This window comes from Oncorhynchus masou, chromosome 15 (assembly GCF_036934945.1).
Source record: "Oncorhynchus masou masou isolate Uvic2021 chromosome 15, UVic_Omas_1.1, whole genome shotgun sequence".
NCBI classification, from domain to species: Eukaryota; Metazoa; Chordata; class Actinopteri; order Salmoniformes; family Salmonidae; genus Oncorhynchus; species Oncorhynchus masou.
In genome coordinates, this window is record NC_088226.1 from 32825753 (window position 1) to 32843360 (window position 17608).

The 17608-nt window shown below is 44.8% G+C and overlaps 1 protein-coding gene across 1 annotated transcript in view; it reads left to right on the top strand.

Moving 5' to 3' along the window:
- The first annotated feature begins 4316 nt into the window (after nucleotides 1-4316).
- Nucleotides 4317-17608, top strand: part of mast2 (microtubule associated serine/threonine kinase 2) — a 168121-nt gene continuing 154829 nt past the window's right edge. The window contains 1 exon segment of the mRNA XM_064989129.1: nucleotides 4317-5101. Within this exon segment, the coding sequence (XP_064845201.1) occupies nucleotides 5063-5101 (39 nt within the window). The 5' untranslated portion in view covers nucleotides 4317-5062.

Sequence of the window (17608 nt, forward strand, 5' to 3'; positions counted from 1 at the left end):
TTTTGTTATCAAAGCTCGAGTTTTGAAATATTGTATGCTATGAGAATAACAATATTGTCAGGCCAGGCATATAGCCAATATGCTGAGATAATGTATCAGGCCTAGTGCCCAAACTTAATTCCTACAGAACTGTTTTAATTGTTGTTACATTTTTTATTTAATGTTTAAAAAATTTAAATCTTGAGCGGTTGATCTCGGCTTGCTTTTTGACTCAGAAGTTGGTGACTACTAGGGAAGTGCGGCCTAGTACATCAGTGGGGCCTAGATCCTTGCCGTGTCAGAAGGCAGTGTCAGAGGAAGACCCTAAAAATTGGCAAAGACTCCAGCTACCCAAGTCATAGACGTCTCTATAATAACGTACGGCAAGCGGTACCGATGCCTCAAGTCTGGAACTAACAGGACACTGAAAAGCTTTTACCCCCACGCCACAAGACTACTAATTAGTTCTCCAAATAGATTCCCGTAATTATCAGCATTCATCCTTTTTGCACTAACTCCTTTGACTCATCATGTACACTGCTGCTACTGTTTGTTATCTATTCTGTCATCTAGTCACATTACCCCTACCTACTGTGCATTCAGAAAAGTAATCAGACCTCTTGTTTTTTCCTCTTCATCAATCGACATACAATACCCCATAATGACAAAGCAAAACTAGTTTTTAGAAATGTTTGCAAATGTATAAAAAAAAACTGAAATGTAACATTTACTCATTACTTTGTTGAAGAACCTTTGGCAGCGATTACAGCCTCGAGTCTTCTTGGGTATGACGCTACAAGCTTGGCACATCTGTATTTGGGGAGTTTCTCCCATTGTTCTCTGCAGATCCTCTCAAGCTCTGTCAGGTTGGACGGGAAGTGTGGTTGCACAGCTATTTTCAGGTCTCTCTGGAGATGTTCGATTGGGTCGAAGTCCGGGCTCTGGCTGGGCCACTCAAGGACATTCAGAGACATGTCCATTTGGAAGGTGCTGGAAGGTGAACCTTTGCCTAAGTGAACCTTTTCCCCAGAGGTTATGAGCCCCCTGATCTCTCTGTACTTTACTCCGTTCATCTTTCCCTCGATCCTGACTAGTCTCCCAGTCCCTGTTGCTAAAAAACATCCCCATAGCATGATGTTGCCACCACCATGCTTCACTGTAGGGATGGTGTCAGGTTCCCTCCAGACGTGATGCCTGGCTTTTAGGACAAAGGGTTCAATCTTGGTTTCATCAGACCAGAGAATCTTGTTTCTCATGGTCTGAGAGTTCTTTAGGTGCCTTTATGCAAACTCCAAGTGGGCTGTCATGTGCCTTTTACTGAGGAGAGGCTTCCATCTGGCCACTCTACCATAAAGGCCTGATTGGCGGAGTGCTGCAGAGATGTTTGTCCTTCGGAAATGTTCTCCCATCTCCACAGAGGAACTCTGGAGCTCTGTCAGAGTGACCATCAGGTTATTGGTCACCATGGCCCTTTCCCCCCGATTGCTCAGTTTGGCCAGACGGCCAGCTTTAGGAAGGGTCTTGGTGGTTTCAAAGTTCTTACATTTAAGAATGATGGAGGCCGCTGTGTTTTTGGGGACCTTCAATGGTGTATAAATGTTTTGGTACCCTTCCCCAGATCTGTGCCTCAACACAATTCTGTCTCGGAGCTCTGCAGACAATTCCTTCGACCTCATGGCTTGGTTTTTGCTCGGACATGCGCTGTCAAATGTGGGACCTTATATAGATAGGTGTGTGCCTTTCCGGATCATGTCCAATCAATTGAATTTACCACAGGTGGACTCCAATGAAGTTGTAGAATCATCTCAAGGATGATCAATGGAAACAGGATGCACCTGAGCTCAATTACAAGTATCTTAGCAAAGGGTCTGAATAGAGGTGTTTCTGTTTTTTATTTTCAATCAATTTCAAAATATGTATACAATTCTGTTTTCACTTTGTCATTATGGGGTATTGTGTGTAGATTGATGAGGAAAAACATTAATTTAATCCATTTTAGAATAAGGCTGCAATGGAACAAAATGTGGAAAAACTCAAGAGATCGGAATACTTTCCCAATGCCATGGATATGTACATATCCACCTCAATTACCTCATACCCCTACACATGGATTCGGTACTCGTACTGGTACCCTGTGCATATAGTTAAATAAAGGTAAAATAAAAAATATAGCCAAGTTATTCATTGTGTATTTATTCCCCATGTTAATATTTATCTATATGAGTAAGCATTTCACTGTCAGTCTACACTTGTGGTTTACGAAGCATAACATTTGATTTAATTTGACTCTTCTCGTTCCTTCTCTTCCTCTACACCTCCCTTTACTCCCCTCCCTTCATCTACTGCCTCTCTGTCCCCCTTTGGTGGTTTTGAAAGAAAACAACACTGATTGTAAATATCTTTGTAAATCTTTAAAATGTGTTGAAAACAACCAGAATAGTGTATTGCTAGCTGAATGGAAGACTTTGCTTGATTCTGGGATTTGGAGGGATTATTCAAAGGAAAGAAGAAAATGAGAGAGAATTAAGCTTTAGAGGAGAAACAGTAGCTAGCTGTTAATGACACAGTGGAGACTGACTGTTCAAATATTGTTGATAAATTATTAATCGGCCTACTGTCAGATCAGAGCACTCATGATTAATTCATTGTAATGCAATAATGCATCAGCACGGACCAGTGATTAATATGTAGATGTGTGTGTTGTCCTCTGTATGCCATGTGTGTGTTCAAACGCAGCCCCTTGTTTCGATGAGAGAACAGAGCTGTGGCGAGTGAGGAGTGGACAGAAAGCAAGGAGGAGCTTTTTTCCCTCCTCCATTCATTCTATGTAAATTCACTGCCGACTGCTTGTGTGTGATTGGCTGGCTACCCGAACAGTTCTTCTGACGAACGAGAGAGGACGCGAGAGTAGACGAAGGGGGGAGAGAGAGAGAGAGAGAGAGAGAGAGGGAAGGAGAGCGAGAGAGAGAGGGAAAGAGACAGAGAGAGAGAGAGAGAGAGAGAGAGAGAGAGGGAGGGAAAGAGAGCGAGATCCCACACTCTAAAGGAAAGAACGGGGGAGGTGCAGGAGCATGTGAGTGCATCGACACATACAGGAACAGAGAGAGAGAAACAGAAACAGAGAGAGGAAAAGAAACAGCCAGGGACAATGCCAGAGAGAACCTCTCGCTGCTCCGTAGACCCTGTTGATAAAGGTGCGTTGTTACCAAAAACGTGAGCCCATCTGCCTCCCCAAGACCACCTGCACTGGGAGACCACCTGCCACAGACCACCCTGGGGACAACTGATGCCAAAGGACCAGAGAAGAGACAGAGAGAATAGTGCCTTTTGGTTGTAGCAGCATTCCAGTAAAGAACCTTGTCAACCAACAGACACATCTGGGTTCTCTTTAAGGAAAGACAGGATGAGAAGAGACTGACATCCTGTCCTTTTATCACTCCCTGCTGCGATGGATCCCCCTGTGCATTACGCCGAGCACACTGACTTGAACCTGGGAGAGGTGGATGTGCGGAGAGAGAACAAGAGAGAAATGAAGAGTTGACTGCTGCATATGACAGGCATTCCTATCTTTTGTTTGTTGGAGCCAACATTGCAATCTGCTGCAGGTGCCTCCTGCCTCCTCCCTCTGCTCTTCCTTGTTCTGCTCTGAGGGAATGGCTCTGCTGGTCTGAGTAGAGATAGAGGTGCTGGCATTTTCCTTTCTACGGTTTGTAGGCTGCTGCTCTGCTGTTTCTAGAGTGCTGCTGCTCACTGCCTTTCCCTGAGCCTCAGATCCCAGTGTGGGCAGCCACTGTGTGTGTTGTTCACAATACTTCTTCTGCCTTTTCTTCATCTCGGGCAGTCCAAGTGGAGCGTCTATTACAGAGAGAAAGAGAGAGCGCACAGTCTAGCCTTGAAGCTGTGTAGATGCTTGGAAGCTCACTGCCCACTGTGCTGGACTGGAGTTGGACTCACTCATCAATACTGCTCTCAAAAAACAACAACCTTGAAAGCAGAAAGCACTTTGTTCTTCAGACTGTTCTGAGGGGGTTAGAAGCCTTGTATGTATGTGTGTGAAACAAACAATCCACCCCGAGGAGTGTACGTGTGAGAGTATTGTGTGCGTCTACAGTCTTTTTCTAATTAAGCTGGCAGACTGCAGTGAAACGGACGATCAGCCTGGGCGCCTCTTTCTCTCCCTGTTCCCACTTAGGCCCCATTGTGATCATTAATGTCCGTTGCAAACTGCCCATGAATTATGGAGTAGTGAAGTCTCCATAGAAGTAGTGACTGTGGGGAACAGATAGACGGACAGAAGGACGGTCAGAGAAAGAGTGAAATAGAGAAGTGGGGGGGGGGGGGGTATAGAAAACAGATAGTTGTAAGCTCCAACTGAACATGTTCTCTCTACTGAGCACAGACTCAGTGGAGGTGTGAGAGAGAGAGGGAGTTGTGTGCCCTTCGTTGAGCAGATGAATGAGAGAGGAGCTTAGAGACAACACGTGATTCACAGAAAGAGAACTAGAGGGAGGACGAGAGAAGCAAGCTCGCATACCACTATCAACCTAGTTTCATCGGCGCTGCACCGACGGGCAACGATGTAGCGTTGCCTCATTGAGAAGAACAGAGAACAACCACTGCTGCTGAGCCTTTCATTTTCCAGGGGAATCTTTTGGAAGTCACCCTACAGTGTTTATCAGGGAGGGACACCATCTAAACAATACTAGAAATCAAACAGGGGACTGTTTAGCGTGTTGCACCGACCAGCAGAAGCCTCAAGACTGCCGAGGGATGAGGCAAGCAGACCGTCTGAAAGAGAGGAGAGGTATTTCTTCCCTCTATGGACGGTGACACATCTAGTTCCCAGAGTAAGGTCCAACTGAATCCTGCTGGACCAGAGGAGCGAGGGAAGGAACTATGAGCTAAGTCACCCTCAGTGATCGACCCCTGAAAGGTGCCTGCTCACCACCCCCATCCTGGCGCAGAGGACCATCTCTCGATCTGTACCCCAACCCCAGAAGTAAAGGGTGTTTCTGTACCCCTAAAGGAGGGGTGAAACTGTCTGGATAGAGACTCGACTGTTTGACTCTACAGCAGCAGGAACATGGATGACTCCAGCATTCTGAGACGCAGAGGTCTACAGGTAAGACGTGTCCCCGACCGACCACCAAAACATCAACAAGCACCCTTAACACCCACATGCGTCCAGAGTGTCGGTTTGTTGCGTTCGTGTACTGACCCCGGGCATTGCGTAGGCTATACAGTATGTATTACCTTCTCTCTTTGGTAGTACTGTGCTGTCGAGGTGCTGACTATTTGTTATCAGTCATAGTGTGTGCTTCCTGGAAGTGGCTGTGGTTGTGTTTTATAGCAATGATACTGTGCGGTGCGATCAGCCTGCTTGATGCAGACGGGCAGAAACAGTAGAGGGAGGCTACGGCGACAGCAGCCAGTGGTGTCAGCATTATTCACTCTCCAAATCTACAGACCAGGCCCAGAATCAGGAGTGAATTAGCCAAGAATATCCTTCTCCACCAGGCAACCCTCAATCCATCTACAGCTCAATTCATAGAGTGGACTAGACTGTTGCTGTACAGTCCGTGGTAATACTACTCATAGTACACTATGTGGTACTAATTCTTTAGCATTCTTCATTTGAAGAATGAAAGCAGGTAGAATGAGGGTATTGGCTGAACTGACCTGGGCTGAATAGGTTCAGTCCTGGATAAGTTTCATGACCAGAGCCTTACTGTAGCTCTCATTTTGAGTTGGCCTACATATTCTGCTAAGTAACGGACTTGTTTAGTTTATACGGAGGATTCATACAGTCCACAACAACTTTCTCTCTATACTATGATTGTGCTGACTGTCCATATACTGGCTTAGGCCATGTCTCCAGACCGTGTGTGTGTGAGAAGAGCTCTGCCTCTGTCAAGCCGGCTCTGGTGTGACCCTCCTCTGCCCTGCAGTGACAGGGATGCCCGTCTCAGCTGTCCAACCCTGCTGAAGTCATGCTCTCTGCCATGCAGTGACACAAACACACACACACACACACACAAACACTTTCTTACTTCATATCACACACACAGAGACAGACACTCTATCCAGTGCTGTTTTCCTCCAGCAGTAGTTGTGTAACATCTTCCTCAAACACTGACTGGCCGTTAAAATAGCTGCAGGCTGATGTCGAGCAGAGATTTTTAATGTGAGACAGTGTCTTTAAAGGAACTAGTCGGATCACTCTTTACAGCATGTCATAGTGGGACATTCTGATGTTGTAACAGCAAACAGGGTGGTCTGGTTAACCATAGGGTAACCTGACTCTGTCTGCTTAAAGAAAGTGATGTGTAATAAAGAGGACTGGACAGCAGAGTGTCTCAGTGAGGCCTGTGTAAAAGCAGCCTGATATTTAAGAGGACATACAGTATTTCTTAATGGGCCACAGATTGCGGGATGGGTCACTCCCTGGGTTGCAGTTGGAAACGGATTGACCTGAAAAGAGGACCTCAGCTCAGACTATTTGATTTTGTGTGTGAGTGGAATATGTGCCTTGGGTTCTTTCTGTGAATGTGCCAGATTTTGTTTACATTTCATGGTGCATGTGTGAGTAACTTTGTGCGCATTTGTAGACACTCTAATGTACTTGTCCTCTTGCTCAGTTGTGCCCTGGGGCCTCCCACTCCTCTTTCTAGTCTGGTTAGAGCAAGTTTGTGGTGTTCTGTGAAGGGAGAAGTACACAGCGTTGTACAATATCTTCAGTTTCTTGGCAATTTCTCGCATTGAATAGCCTTCATTTCTCAGAACAAGAATAGACTGACGAGTTTCAGAAGAAAGTTCTTTGTTTCTGGCCATCAAACCCACAAATGCTGATGCTCCAGATACTCAGCTAGTCTAAAGGCCAGTTTTATTACTTCCTTAATCAGCGCGACAGTTTTCAGCTGTGCTAACATAATTGCAAAAGGGTTTTCTAATGATCAAGTAGTCTTTTAAAATTATAAACTTGGATTAGATAACACAACATGCCATTGGAACGTGCAATGGTTGCTTTATAATGGGCCTCTGTATGCCTATGTAGATATTCCATTCAAAACCAGCTGTTTCCCGCTCAATAGTAATTTACAACATGAACAATGTCTACACTGTGTTTCTGGCAGGCATATTCATGGTCATTTACAACTTTCAATTTAATGGTATTTTAATAGACAAAAAAAAGTTGCTTTTCTTTAAAACACAAGGACATTCCTAAGTGACGGCAAACTTTTGAACGGTAGGGCTGTAACCCAAACTAAGGGCGAGGTGTAAACCTCTAATAAATACACGGGACGAGACGCATGATTACAAGCGCACACTAACACGGTAACGCCAAAGCTGATTCACCAGAGCACAGGTGCTCACAAGACCAATGGACATGGAACAATAATCAACAAGGACAATGTGGAACAGAGGGCACCTATATACACATACTAAATCAGGGGGAATGGGAACCAGGTGTGCGTAATGAGACAAGACAGTCCGGGGTTGGTGGTAACATTCCAGTTCAGTGACTCCTTGAAGGCCGGTGACGTAGACCCCTGGAGCTGGTGAACGGAATGAGCAGCATTACCCGGGGAAATCCGTGACATAGAGCATGTCACTTGTTTACAATGTGCAAGGAAACTGGAGTGCTTGGAGTAGATATGTACAGTGCCTTCACCCCTTGAGTTTTCCCACATGTTGTTGTTACAGACTGAATTTAAAATGGATTAAATTGAGATTGTTTTGTCACTGGCCTACACACAACACACCTTAATGACAAGTAAAAAATGAAAAGCTGAAGTGTCTTGAGTCGAGTATTCAACCCCGTTGTTATGGCAAGTCCAAATAAGTTCAGTAGCAAAAATGTGCTTAACAAGACACATAATGAGTTGCGTGGACTCCCTCTGTTTGCAATCATAGGGTTTATGTGATTTTTGATCGACTACCTCATCTCTGTACCGCACACATACAACTATCTGTACAGTCCCTCAGTCGAGCAGTGAATTACAAACACAGATTCAACCACAAAGAGGAGAGAGGTTTTCCAATGCCTCGCAAAGAAGGGCACCTATTGGTAGATGGGTAAAAAATATAAAAAAGTAGACAGTGAAAATCCCCTTGACCATCGTGAAGTTATTCATTCATTTTCCCCCGAATCCAGCAATTAAACTCTGTAACTGGGCTAAAAGTCACCATTGGCCTCATTGTGAAATCCCTGAGCGCTTTCCTTCCTCTCCGGCAACTGAGTTAGAAAGGGCACCTGTATCTTTGTAGTGACTCTACTACCCGTTCACCCGCAGTTGTAGGTGAACAGGTAGTACAGGAGGGTACTGCTTGTCAACGACAAGGATTAGGACGTGTTTTATGACGGTAATGTTGCCTACCCTCAGCACCTGGATTTGTCCCGTCAGGAAGTCCAGGATCCAGTTGCTGAGGGATGTGTTCAGTCCCATGGCGCCAAGCTTGGTGATGAGCTTGGAGGGTACGATATCAGCTGATGTACGAAGGGCTATATAAATAAATTTGATTTGATTTGATACGATGGTGTGAACGCCGAACTGTCGTCAATAAACAGCATTCTCACATAGGTATTCCTCTTATCTGCCTTGGTGAGGGCAGTGTGGAGTGCAGTTGAGATTGTGTCGTCTATGGATCTGTTGGGGTGGTAAACAAATTATAGTGGGCCTGGGATGTCTGGGATGATGGAGTTGATGTGTGCCATAAGCAGCCTTTCTAAGCACTTCATGATGAATGATGTGAGTGCTACAGGGTGGTAGTCATTGTGGTAGGTAGCCACAGAGTTCTTGGGGACGGGAGGAATGATGGTGGTCAGACTTGGCGGTTACGGACTGGGACAAGGAGAGGTTGGAAATGACCGTGAATATGCCTGCCAGCTTGCTCATTCTCGGAGGACGTGCCCTGGAATACCTTCCGGCCCCGCGGCCTTGCGAGTGTTGACCCAGTTAAAAACCTTACTCACTTCAGCCAACATGTGTGTGTTTTTTTTGTTCATGCGTGAGAATATGTGTCCGCTGGCCCGTGTGCAGACAGACAAAGGGTCAGGTGTGTGTGTGTGTGTGTGTGTGTGTGTGTGTGTGTGTGTGTGTGAGGGAGAGAGAGAGAGAGAGAGACAGCGAGAGACTAGGCCCACTGTTGGATAAAGCAGTACTGAGCTTTGACTGCATGAGTGTTTTGTCTGGCCAGTGGACTGTGTGTGCTGGCTGGGGGAAGGGTTGTTTTGTTTCTCCAAATCCTCTAGTGTGGCTGGATGCCCACGGGGCACCGTACGGCTGGATGGCAGAGACAACACTATCAGCTCCCACCCCGGAAGCACACACACACACACAGCGTTCATATCCCTGGGGTAACTTCCACCGCTAATAATGTATGTCGATGGACGTCAACAAAGAGAGGACACATAACTTGTTCTTAATCTCAGTGTATGCTCCTCAAAACCTCAGAACATCTAAACTGTCTCCCTTTGGAGTAGACAGTCAAATGGGCCTGGGGTGGGAGGTCAAATAGGGGCGTTACCCTGGTAGGAGTGTGTGACGGTCGAAATGCACTGGCTGAGCGGTGAGTCATTTGGTCTACGGGACTAATACATCTACACACACACAGGTGCCGGTACACACCTGCTGGCAGTCTGTTTCCATTCCAAATGGCTGTCATGTGATTTCTCTAATGGTCCCAGATCTGCCATACTGGGCTGTTAGAATGGCTCACTCTGATGTACACTAACACTTCACTATCATCTTTATTATGCAGTCGTGTCTGTGGGTATTTCGGTTGGAGAACGGCACTCCTTTTCACACTTTTGAATATTTTGTTTGTTTGAAGAGAAGACTTGGTTTGGAGAGTAGCTGAAACGTACAGTAAGATAGGAGTCAAGTTAATGTTCGCTAAGCCCCGCCCCAGAGTTTTGGGCAACCAATCGCAGCTCTCTGATGGATAACAAATGAGTCTGACACCTCGGACAAGCAACATTTTTATTTCACCTTTATTTAACTAGGCAAGGCAGTTATGAACAAATTCTTATTTACAATGACGGCCTACCCCGGCCAAATCCGGGCGACGCTGGGCCAATTGTGCTCCGTCCTATGGGACTCCCAATCATGGCTGGTTGTGATACAGCCTGGAATCGAACCAGGGTCTGTAATGACACCTCTTGCACTGAGATGCAGTGCCTTAGACAGCTGCGCCAAAATACAAAAGTATTGAATGGGCCGCCTACAGTATGTCCAGACAAAATAATAAAAATATATTTAAAGAAATATATAGATGAATATAATTTTCTGGATGGAAAAACATTTTCAGTGTAAACTTATATGACTAAAACCAGATGTAAAGTATGTAGAAAAGATCATTATATTTTTTAAATAAGATCGTCTTTGAGAACTAACAATCACCAAAATAAAAGTTAGACAATGAAATTTTAGGTCGGCTACTGCACTATTTGCCACGCCCAAGGTCACGGCCACACCACACCCACTACCTAAGCCCCATTTTGATCCAGAAAACAAAGTTTTCATTTAAAAAAGCTAATGTTTAAATGGCTAAATAATTCAACAGTGCCCCAGGGGTAATTGCAACTATGATACCTGAAATACGGAGTATCCTGAATTGTGTAAATGTTTTATTATCAGAAATCATACTGTTGTTGCATTGTTTGTTAGATAGCTCTCATTGAATACGTTGCTAACGCTAGCTAAGTAGCTATCCATAGTTAATATAACTCATTTTCTACAAAGGCATGTTAGTTAGCTAAGTTGGCTGTATAATACATATAACTCATCTGATGTCGACATACCTGAGAGTCTCCTTCCTGGTCAGCAAGGGGTAGTCTGTGTTTAATTTCATTGTGCATTAAAAACACAGTTTGAGATCATTGTGAAGGGTTTTCTCCATTGGTTTGAAAGGGGAATTGGGCTTCCCGGGAAATTGTTGATCGAGGTTGCAACAGTAACCAAGGGAGGGGGCAGGGTTTAGCAAAGGGTCATACTCGGATCCTTTTTCTGTTTCCGTCAGGCAGAAGGGTTAACGATTAAAACAGAGAGGGGTTGAGTATTGTCCATGCCTTTTTGTTTTGGCTGCATCTTTCCTCCTTTGTCTAGACAGACAGACAAATAGATGGAGAGTCAGACAGAGAGGTTGATCAGCAGAAAGCTTCAGTGTCAATGTGAGCTCAGGTGCGGAGAGAGAGAGAGAGGAGGAGGAGTAGGCTGGGAGGGGAAGTGGGGAGTGCCACGGGGCATCCTACTCTTCTGACGGTGCTGGCTGGCAGGACAGGGCAGGCTCGTAAATGCTTATCCTGCTTCACTGGGTTGGTAGGCGAGGACACGGGGGGGTGGTAGGGGGAATTGTACCTGCAGGGTGGAGGGAATGAGAAGAGGGGGAGGGACTGAAGGGGAGCTGGGAGGCAGATGTAGAGAGATAGAAGATGGAAAGGAGAGGAGGTGAGAGCAAGGGGGTTGTTGCATTGTGGAGTTGGCTGACTGAATGACTGAAGGCAGCACTTGAACCCTGTTAAGGCTGGCACGTTCATCTGTACAAACAATAGTATGCAAGTAGAAACACCATGGGACCACGCAGCCGTCATACCACTCAGGAAGGACTCGCGAAATGTCCTCTGGTCTGATGAAACAAAAATAGAACTGTTTGGCCATAATGACCATTGTTATGTTTGGAGGTTTACAATCCGAAGAACACCATCCCAACTGTGAAGCACGGGGGTGGCAGCATCATGTTGTGCAGGTGCATTGCTGCAGGAGGGACTGGTGCACTTCACAAAATAGATGGCATCATGTGGAATGAAAATTATGTGGATATCTTAAAGCAACATCTCAAGACATCAGTCATGATGTTAAAGCTTGGTCTCAGCTGGGTAAAGTTGAAGCAAAATGGCTTACGGACAACAAAGTCAAGGTGTTAGAGTGGCCATCACAAAGCCCTGACCTCATCCTATAGAAAATGTGTGGGCAGAACTGAAAAAGTGTGTGTGACCAAGGAGGCCTGCAAACCTGACTCAGTTACACAAGCTCTGTCAGGAGGAATGGGACAAAATTCACCCAACTTATTGTGGGAAGCTTGTGGAAGGCTACACAAAACATTTGACCCAAGTTAAACAATTTAAAGGCAATGCTACCAAATACTAATTGATTGTATGTAAACTTCTGACCCACTGGGAATGTGATGAAAGAAATCAAAGCTTAAATAAATCATTCTCTCTACTGTTATTCTGACATTTCACATTCTCTAAACAGGGAATTCTTACTAGGATTAAATGTCAGGAATTGTGAAAATTTGAGTTTAAAGGTCTTTTCTAAGGTGTGTGTAAACGTCCGACTTCAACTGTATGTACATATAACTAGGATTAAAGTGACAGGAAATAAACAGTAGCAGCAGCGAATGTGATGAGACAAAGACGTTAGTGAGAAAGGATGCAGATAGTCCAGGTAACTATTTAGCAGTCTTATGGCTTGAGGGTAGAAGCTGTTCAGGAGCCTTTTGGTCCCAGACTTGGCACTCCGCTACCACTTGCCGTGCCGTTAGCAGAGAGACCAATCTATGACTTGGGTGGCTGGAGTCTTTGCCAATTTGAAGGGCCTTCCTCTGAGACTGCCTGGTATCGAAGTTCTGGATATAGCAGGGAGCTTGGCCCAAGTGATTGCTTGATGAAAGTGCTGGGGGCGGCCCACCACTTGGGGGCGGCCCAACAAGAAGTCCAGCATCCAGTTGCAGAGGGAAATGTTCAGTCCCAGGGTCCTTAGTTTAGTGATGAGCTTAGAGGGCACTCTGGTGTTGAACGCTAAGCTGTAGTCAATGAACAGCATTCTCACGTATGTGTTCCTTTTGTCCAGATGGGAAAGGGCAGTGTGGAGTGTAATAGAGATGATGTCATCTGTGGATCTGTTGGGGCAGTATGCAAATTGGAGTGGGTCCAGGGTGTCTGGGATGATGGAGTTGATGTGATCCATGACCAGCCTTTCAAAGCATTTCATGATGTGCAATTTTCAAGTCTTGCCATAGGTTTTCATGACGATTTTAGTCAAAACTGTAACTTGGCCACTCAATGACATTCAGTGTTGTCTTGGTAAGCAACTCCAGTGTTGCTTATCATGTTAAACCATGTTTTAGGTTATCATCCTGCTGAAAAGGGAATTTGTCTCCCAGTGTCTGTTGGAAAGCTGAACCCTGTTTTTCTCTATCATTTTGCCTGTGCTTAGCTCTATTCCATTAATTTTTATCCCCAAAAAACTTGACCATAACAAGCATACCCATAACATAATGCAGCAAAATATGAAGAGTGGTTCTCAGTGATGTGTTCTGTTGGATTTTCCCCAAACATAATGCTTTGTATTCTGGACATAAAATGTATTTCTTTGCCATTTTTTTGGCAGTTTTACTTTAGTGCCTTATTGCAAACCGGACGTACATTTTGGAATAGTTTTATTCTGTACATGCTTCCTTCTTTTCATTTTGTCATTTAGGTTGCGGAGTACCTACAATGTTGTTGATCCATTCTCTGTTTTCTCCTATCACAGCCTTTAGACACTAACTGTTTTAATGACCTCATTGGCTCATGGGAGAACTGCCACAAGAAAGGAAGATATGTAGTTACCCCTGCTACAGATGATACGTTCATTAGAGTTACCAGCCTCAGAAATTGCAGCCCAAATAAATGCTTCACCGAGTTCAAGTAACAGACACATTTCATCAACTGTTCAAAGGAGACAGCATGAATCAGACCTTCATGGTCAATTTTCTGCAAAGAAACCACTACTCAAGGACACCATTAACCTCTCACAGCTACCCCCCCTACTTTTTTCAATTTCCGCCTGAAGAAATACCCAAATCTATCTACCTGTAGCTCAGGCCCAGAACCAACGATATGCATATTCTTGGTTTCATTTGAAAGGAAACACTCTGAAGTTTGTGTAAATGTGAATTGAATGTAGGAGAATATAACACAATAGATCTGGTTTAGATAACACAATGAAAAACCATACGTTTTTTATTTTTATTGTTGTATCATCATCTTTAAAATGAACAAGACAAAACAAACATTCAGATAGGATGATGGGGACAATTTCAGTGAAAACCACAAGAGGGCAACAGTACTTGTGCAAAGTTTCAGAATGATAACTTCCAAAATGAGTGTGCTACATGACATTTATCATGAAGTCCCCAGGTGTCCCACACATGTATCCCAAATTTACCCAAGTGGCCAAAATGGTGAAGTTACACATTTTGAATGGAATAACTATATACAAAATACCAAAATGGTATTCTAACACACCCCGCCCAAAAATTGAGAAAAAAACATTGGGAAAAAAATACATTTACAAAATAACACTTTCAATATTTGGAAGACCCTCAGTCCTCTACACAATATTGTGCTGCTGATGCCAGATGCCATAGCAGTCTCTTTCTGCTGTAAAGCAGAGGGTCACCAAGCATGTGGTGCAGGTGATGGGGGACTTCATTTTGCAAAGAACACAGTGACGCCTCCATGCTGCGCCCTTTTGGCCCTGAGGTACATTCATGCCTGCAGAAATACATTTGGGCAGATGAACACCACTTGTGGCAGGAACAGAAGGGACAGAGGTAGAGGGGCCAGAACGTGGTGCAGTGGTGCTGTAGCCAGCAAGCTCCTTGATGAGGAGCTAGCTGAAGGCTAGCTGTGAGATGGGGGGCTTTCCACAGCTCTTAGCCATTTCCTTGTGTAGGATGAATGCATTCACCACAGCAATGTCGATGAAATGATAGAAGAAGTTCTTGTACCATTTCATCGTCTTATGGAGAACATTGTAATAGCCTATCAGCGCATCTGACAGGTCCACACCTCCCATGCTCTTGTTGTAGTCCTTTATTGCAGTTGGAATGGGGAACGTTTTTTGCGGTCCATGCCCCAGTAGCACTGAGACAACAGGTGTCCGGCAGGATGAACCAGCTTCATTGGGGGATGAACACCTTGACACTGGGGGCTCCCATTCGGAGTCAGTGTCACTGTGAAAGAAAATGTTCAGTTAGAATAGTTTCACATATGAGCCCTGTATCAACAGGTATAATAAACAGATACAGTATATACTGTATAGAGTACAGGGAACATTATATTATGACAGACCAGCTAGATCTACTGTTTATTTTATATTATGACATTTCAGCTAGATCTACTGTCTTTATTATATTACAACAGACCAGCTGTATCTACTGTCTCCATTTCACTTTGGCCAATGTTGTGGGCCTCCCACCCTCAACAGCCTCAAATAGGCAATTTCATGTGGGGGTGGGGTGGGGTGGATTATCTGTCAGTAAACAGTTGTTGGAAAAATTACTTGTGTCATGCACCAAGTAGATGACCTAACCAACTTGCCAAAACTATAGTTTGTTTTAACCTCTTGAAACTCCCCATCCCGGATCCGGGATTGTGACTAAGCCTCAGGCTCATTAGCATAACGCAACGTTAACGATTTCTGAAAATCGCAAATAAAATTAAAATAATGCGTTTGCTCTCAAGCTTAGCCTTTTCTTAACAACACTGTCATCTCAGATTTTCAAAATATGCTTTTGAACCATAGAAATTGACTAATTTGTGTAAGAGTATGCAAAGCTAGCATAGCATTTTGTGTAGCATGTAGCACGCAACATTTTCACAAAAGCCAGATAACCAAATAAATAAAATCATTTACCTTTGAAGAGCTTCTGATGTTTTCAATGAGGAGACTCCCAGCCACATACCAAATGCGCAGTGTTTCCTGAAAGCGTCTGTGTGTAGGAGAAATCGTTCCGTTTTCTACATTGCGCCTGGCTGAACCGAAAATGCAGTCACCTACAACGTGAAACTTTTTCCGGATTAACTACATAATATCGACCGAAACATGGCAAACGTTGTTTGGAATCAATCCTCAAGGTGTTTTTTCACATATCTCTTCATTGACATGCAGTTCGTGGAAGCTTGCTTCTCTCTCTGTGCCCCATGGAAAAATACTGGCAGGTGACTTTTGCGCACCAATTTCGGCGCAGGACACCGGGCGGACACGTGGTAAATGTGGTCTCTTATGGTCAATCTTCCAACGATCTGCCTACAAATACGTCACAATGCTGCAGACACCTTGGGGAAACGACAGAAAGGGCAGACTCATTCCTCTTGCGTTCACAGCCATATAAGGAGATCATGAAAGACAGAGCCTCAAAAATCCTTGTCATTTCCTGGATGCCAAGTCATCTTGGTTTTGCCTGAAGCTCACGTTAAAGGGCACGCACAGAGAAGATATTTGTATTTCTGGACACGTCAGAGTGTTTTCTTTCGAACAGTAGCAATTATATGCATAGTCGAGCATCTTTTTGTGACAAAATATCTTGTTTAAAACGGGAACGTTTTTCTTCCAAAAATGAAATAGCGCCACCATAAGTGTAAGAGGTTAACAAGAATTTGGTGGAGTGGTTGAAAAACAAGTTTTAATGACTCCAACCTAAGTGTATGTATACTTCCGAATTCAATTGTACTGCCGCAAGTACAGCCATTGTGAACAAACACAAGGCTCGTCATCAATGAATTGCGTTGTATCCGTTGGCTGTTTGTGATCTGCGCGAGTGATGTAGTGATGTCCCATACCCTAGGCATTATTTAGCTCTCCCTACTACTGGTTGCTCTGTTTTAAAATGCAACTCCCCACACTCAAAAATGAGGGGGGTATTGGGATTGAGCCTGGGAGTGGAACAGGGTTAGCAAGGGATTGTTTTAGCTCTGCTAACTAGCATCACATTCTTGTTAGTGTCACACATTCTGACTGACACCCAGTTACACAGAGTCCGTGCTTCTTTTTCTCCCAGTCAGCTTTCAGTTAGAATGCCTCAGACCACACAACCCCCCCTGAGCATTGTCATCCTTGGCATCCATCACCTCTTCTGCCCGTTTGGAACAGTGACATCTCTGATTACATAAGCCCGACGACCAGCCCTCTGCTCTCTCCCTTCTCCCTCATCTCTCCCTTTCCACCCTTGTTCATTACCTTCTTTCTGGTCTCTTCCTTCTCTTCCCATTCTCTTCTTTCTTTCCCTTCTCCCCCTCCTCCCCCTTCTCTGCCGGAGGCCCAGATCTTGTTCAGTTACCACATAAAGCAGGTTAAGGACAGCTTAACAGGCTTAAACATGCACTTTGGCTGGAACAGTCTGGTCCTCAGTCGTGGTGGTGTTGACTTGTTTGTTTGATAGTTGGGAGATAGTGTGGGGGATAGTTTGGAGAGGGGGAGGGTCGCGAGAGAACAAGGTGGTCCTTGTCAATGCTCGAGCCCTGCAGAGACCACAATGCCTGGCTGCTGTCTGTTTCATGCTTGTTCTGCCTCTCTTTTCTCTTTCTCTCTCTCCCTCTTCCTCCCTCTCTCTCTCCCTCTCTACGCCTGCTCTGTGGATAAGCCACGGTGAGCAGTATGAGCTCGTCGCTACACAAGTGGAGAGTGAGAGAAAGACAGGGGAGAGTGATAGAAGAGAGAGAGCAAGAGACCAAATGACCGCACAGGTCAGGAGAGGAGACTTGTAGTAAGGGCCACTCCGAAGCTGGTTGAATGTGGCCCTTTTCCCCTCCGTGTCTCCTCCCCTGTGTGTGTGTGTGTGTGTGTGTGTGTGTGTGTGT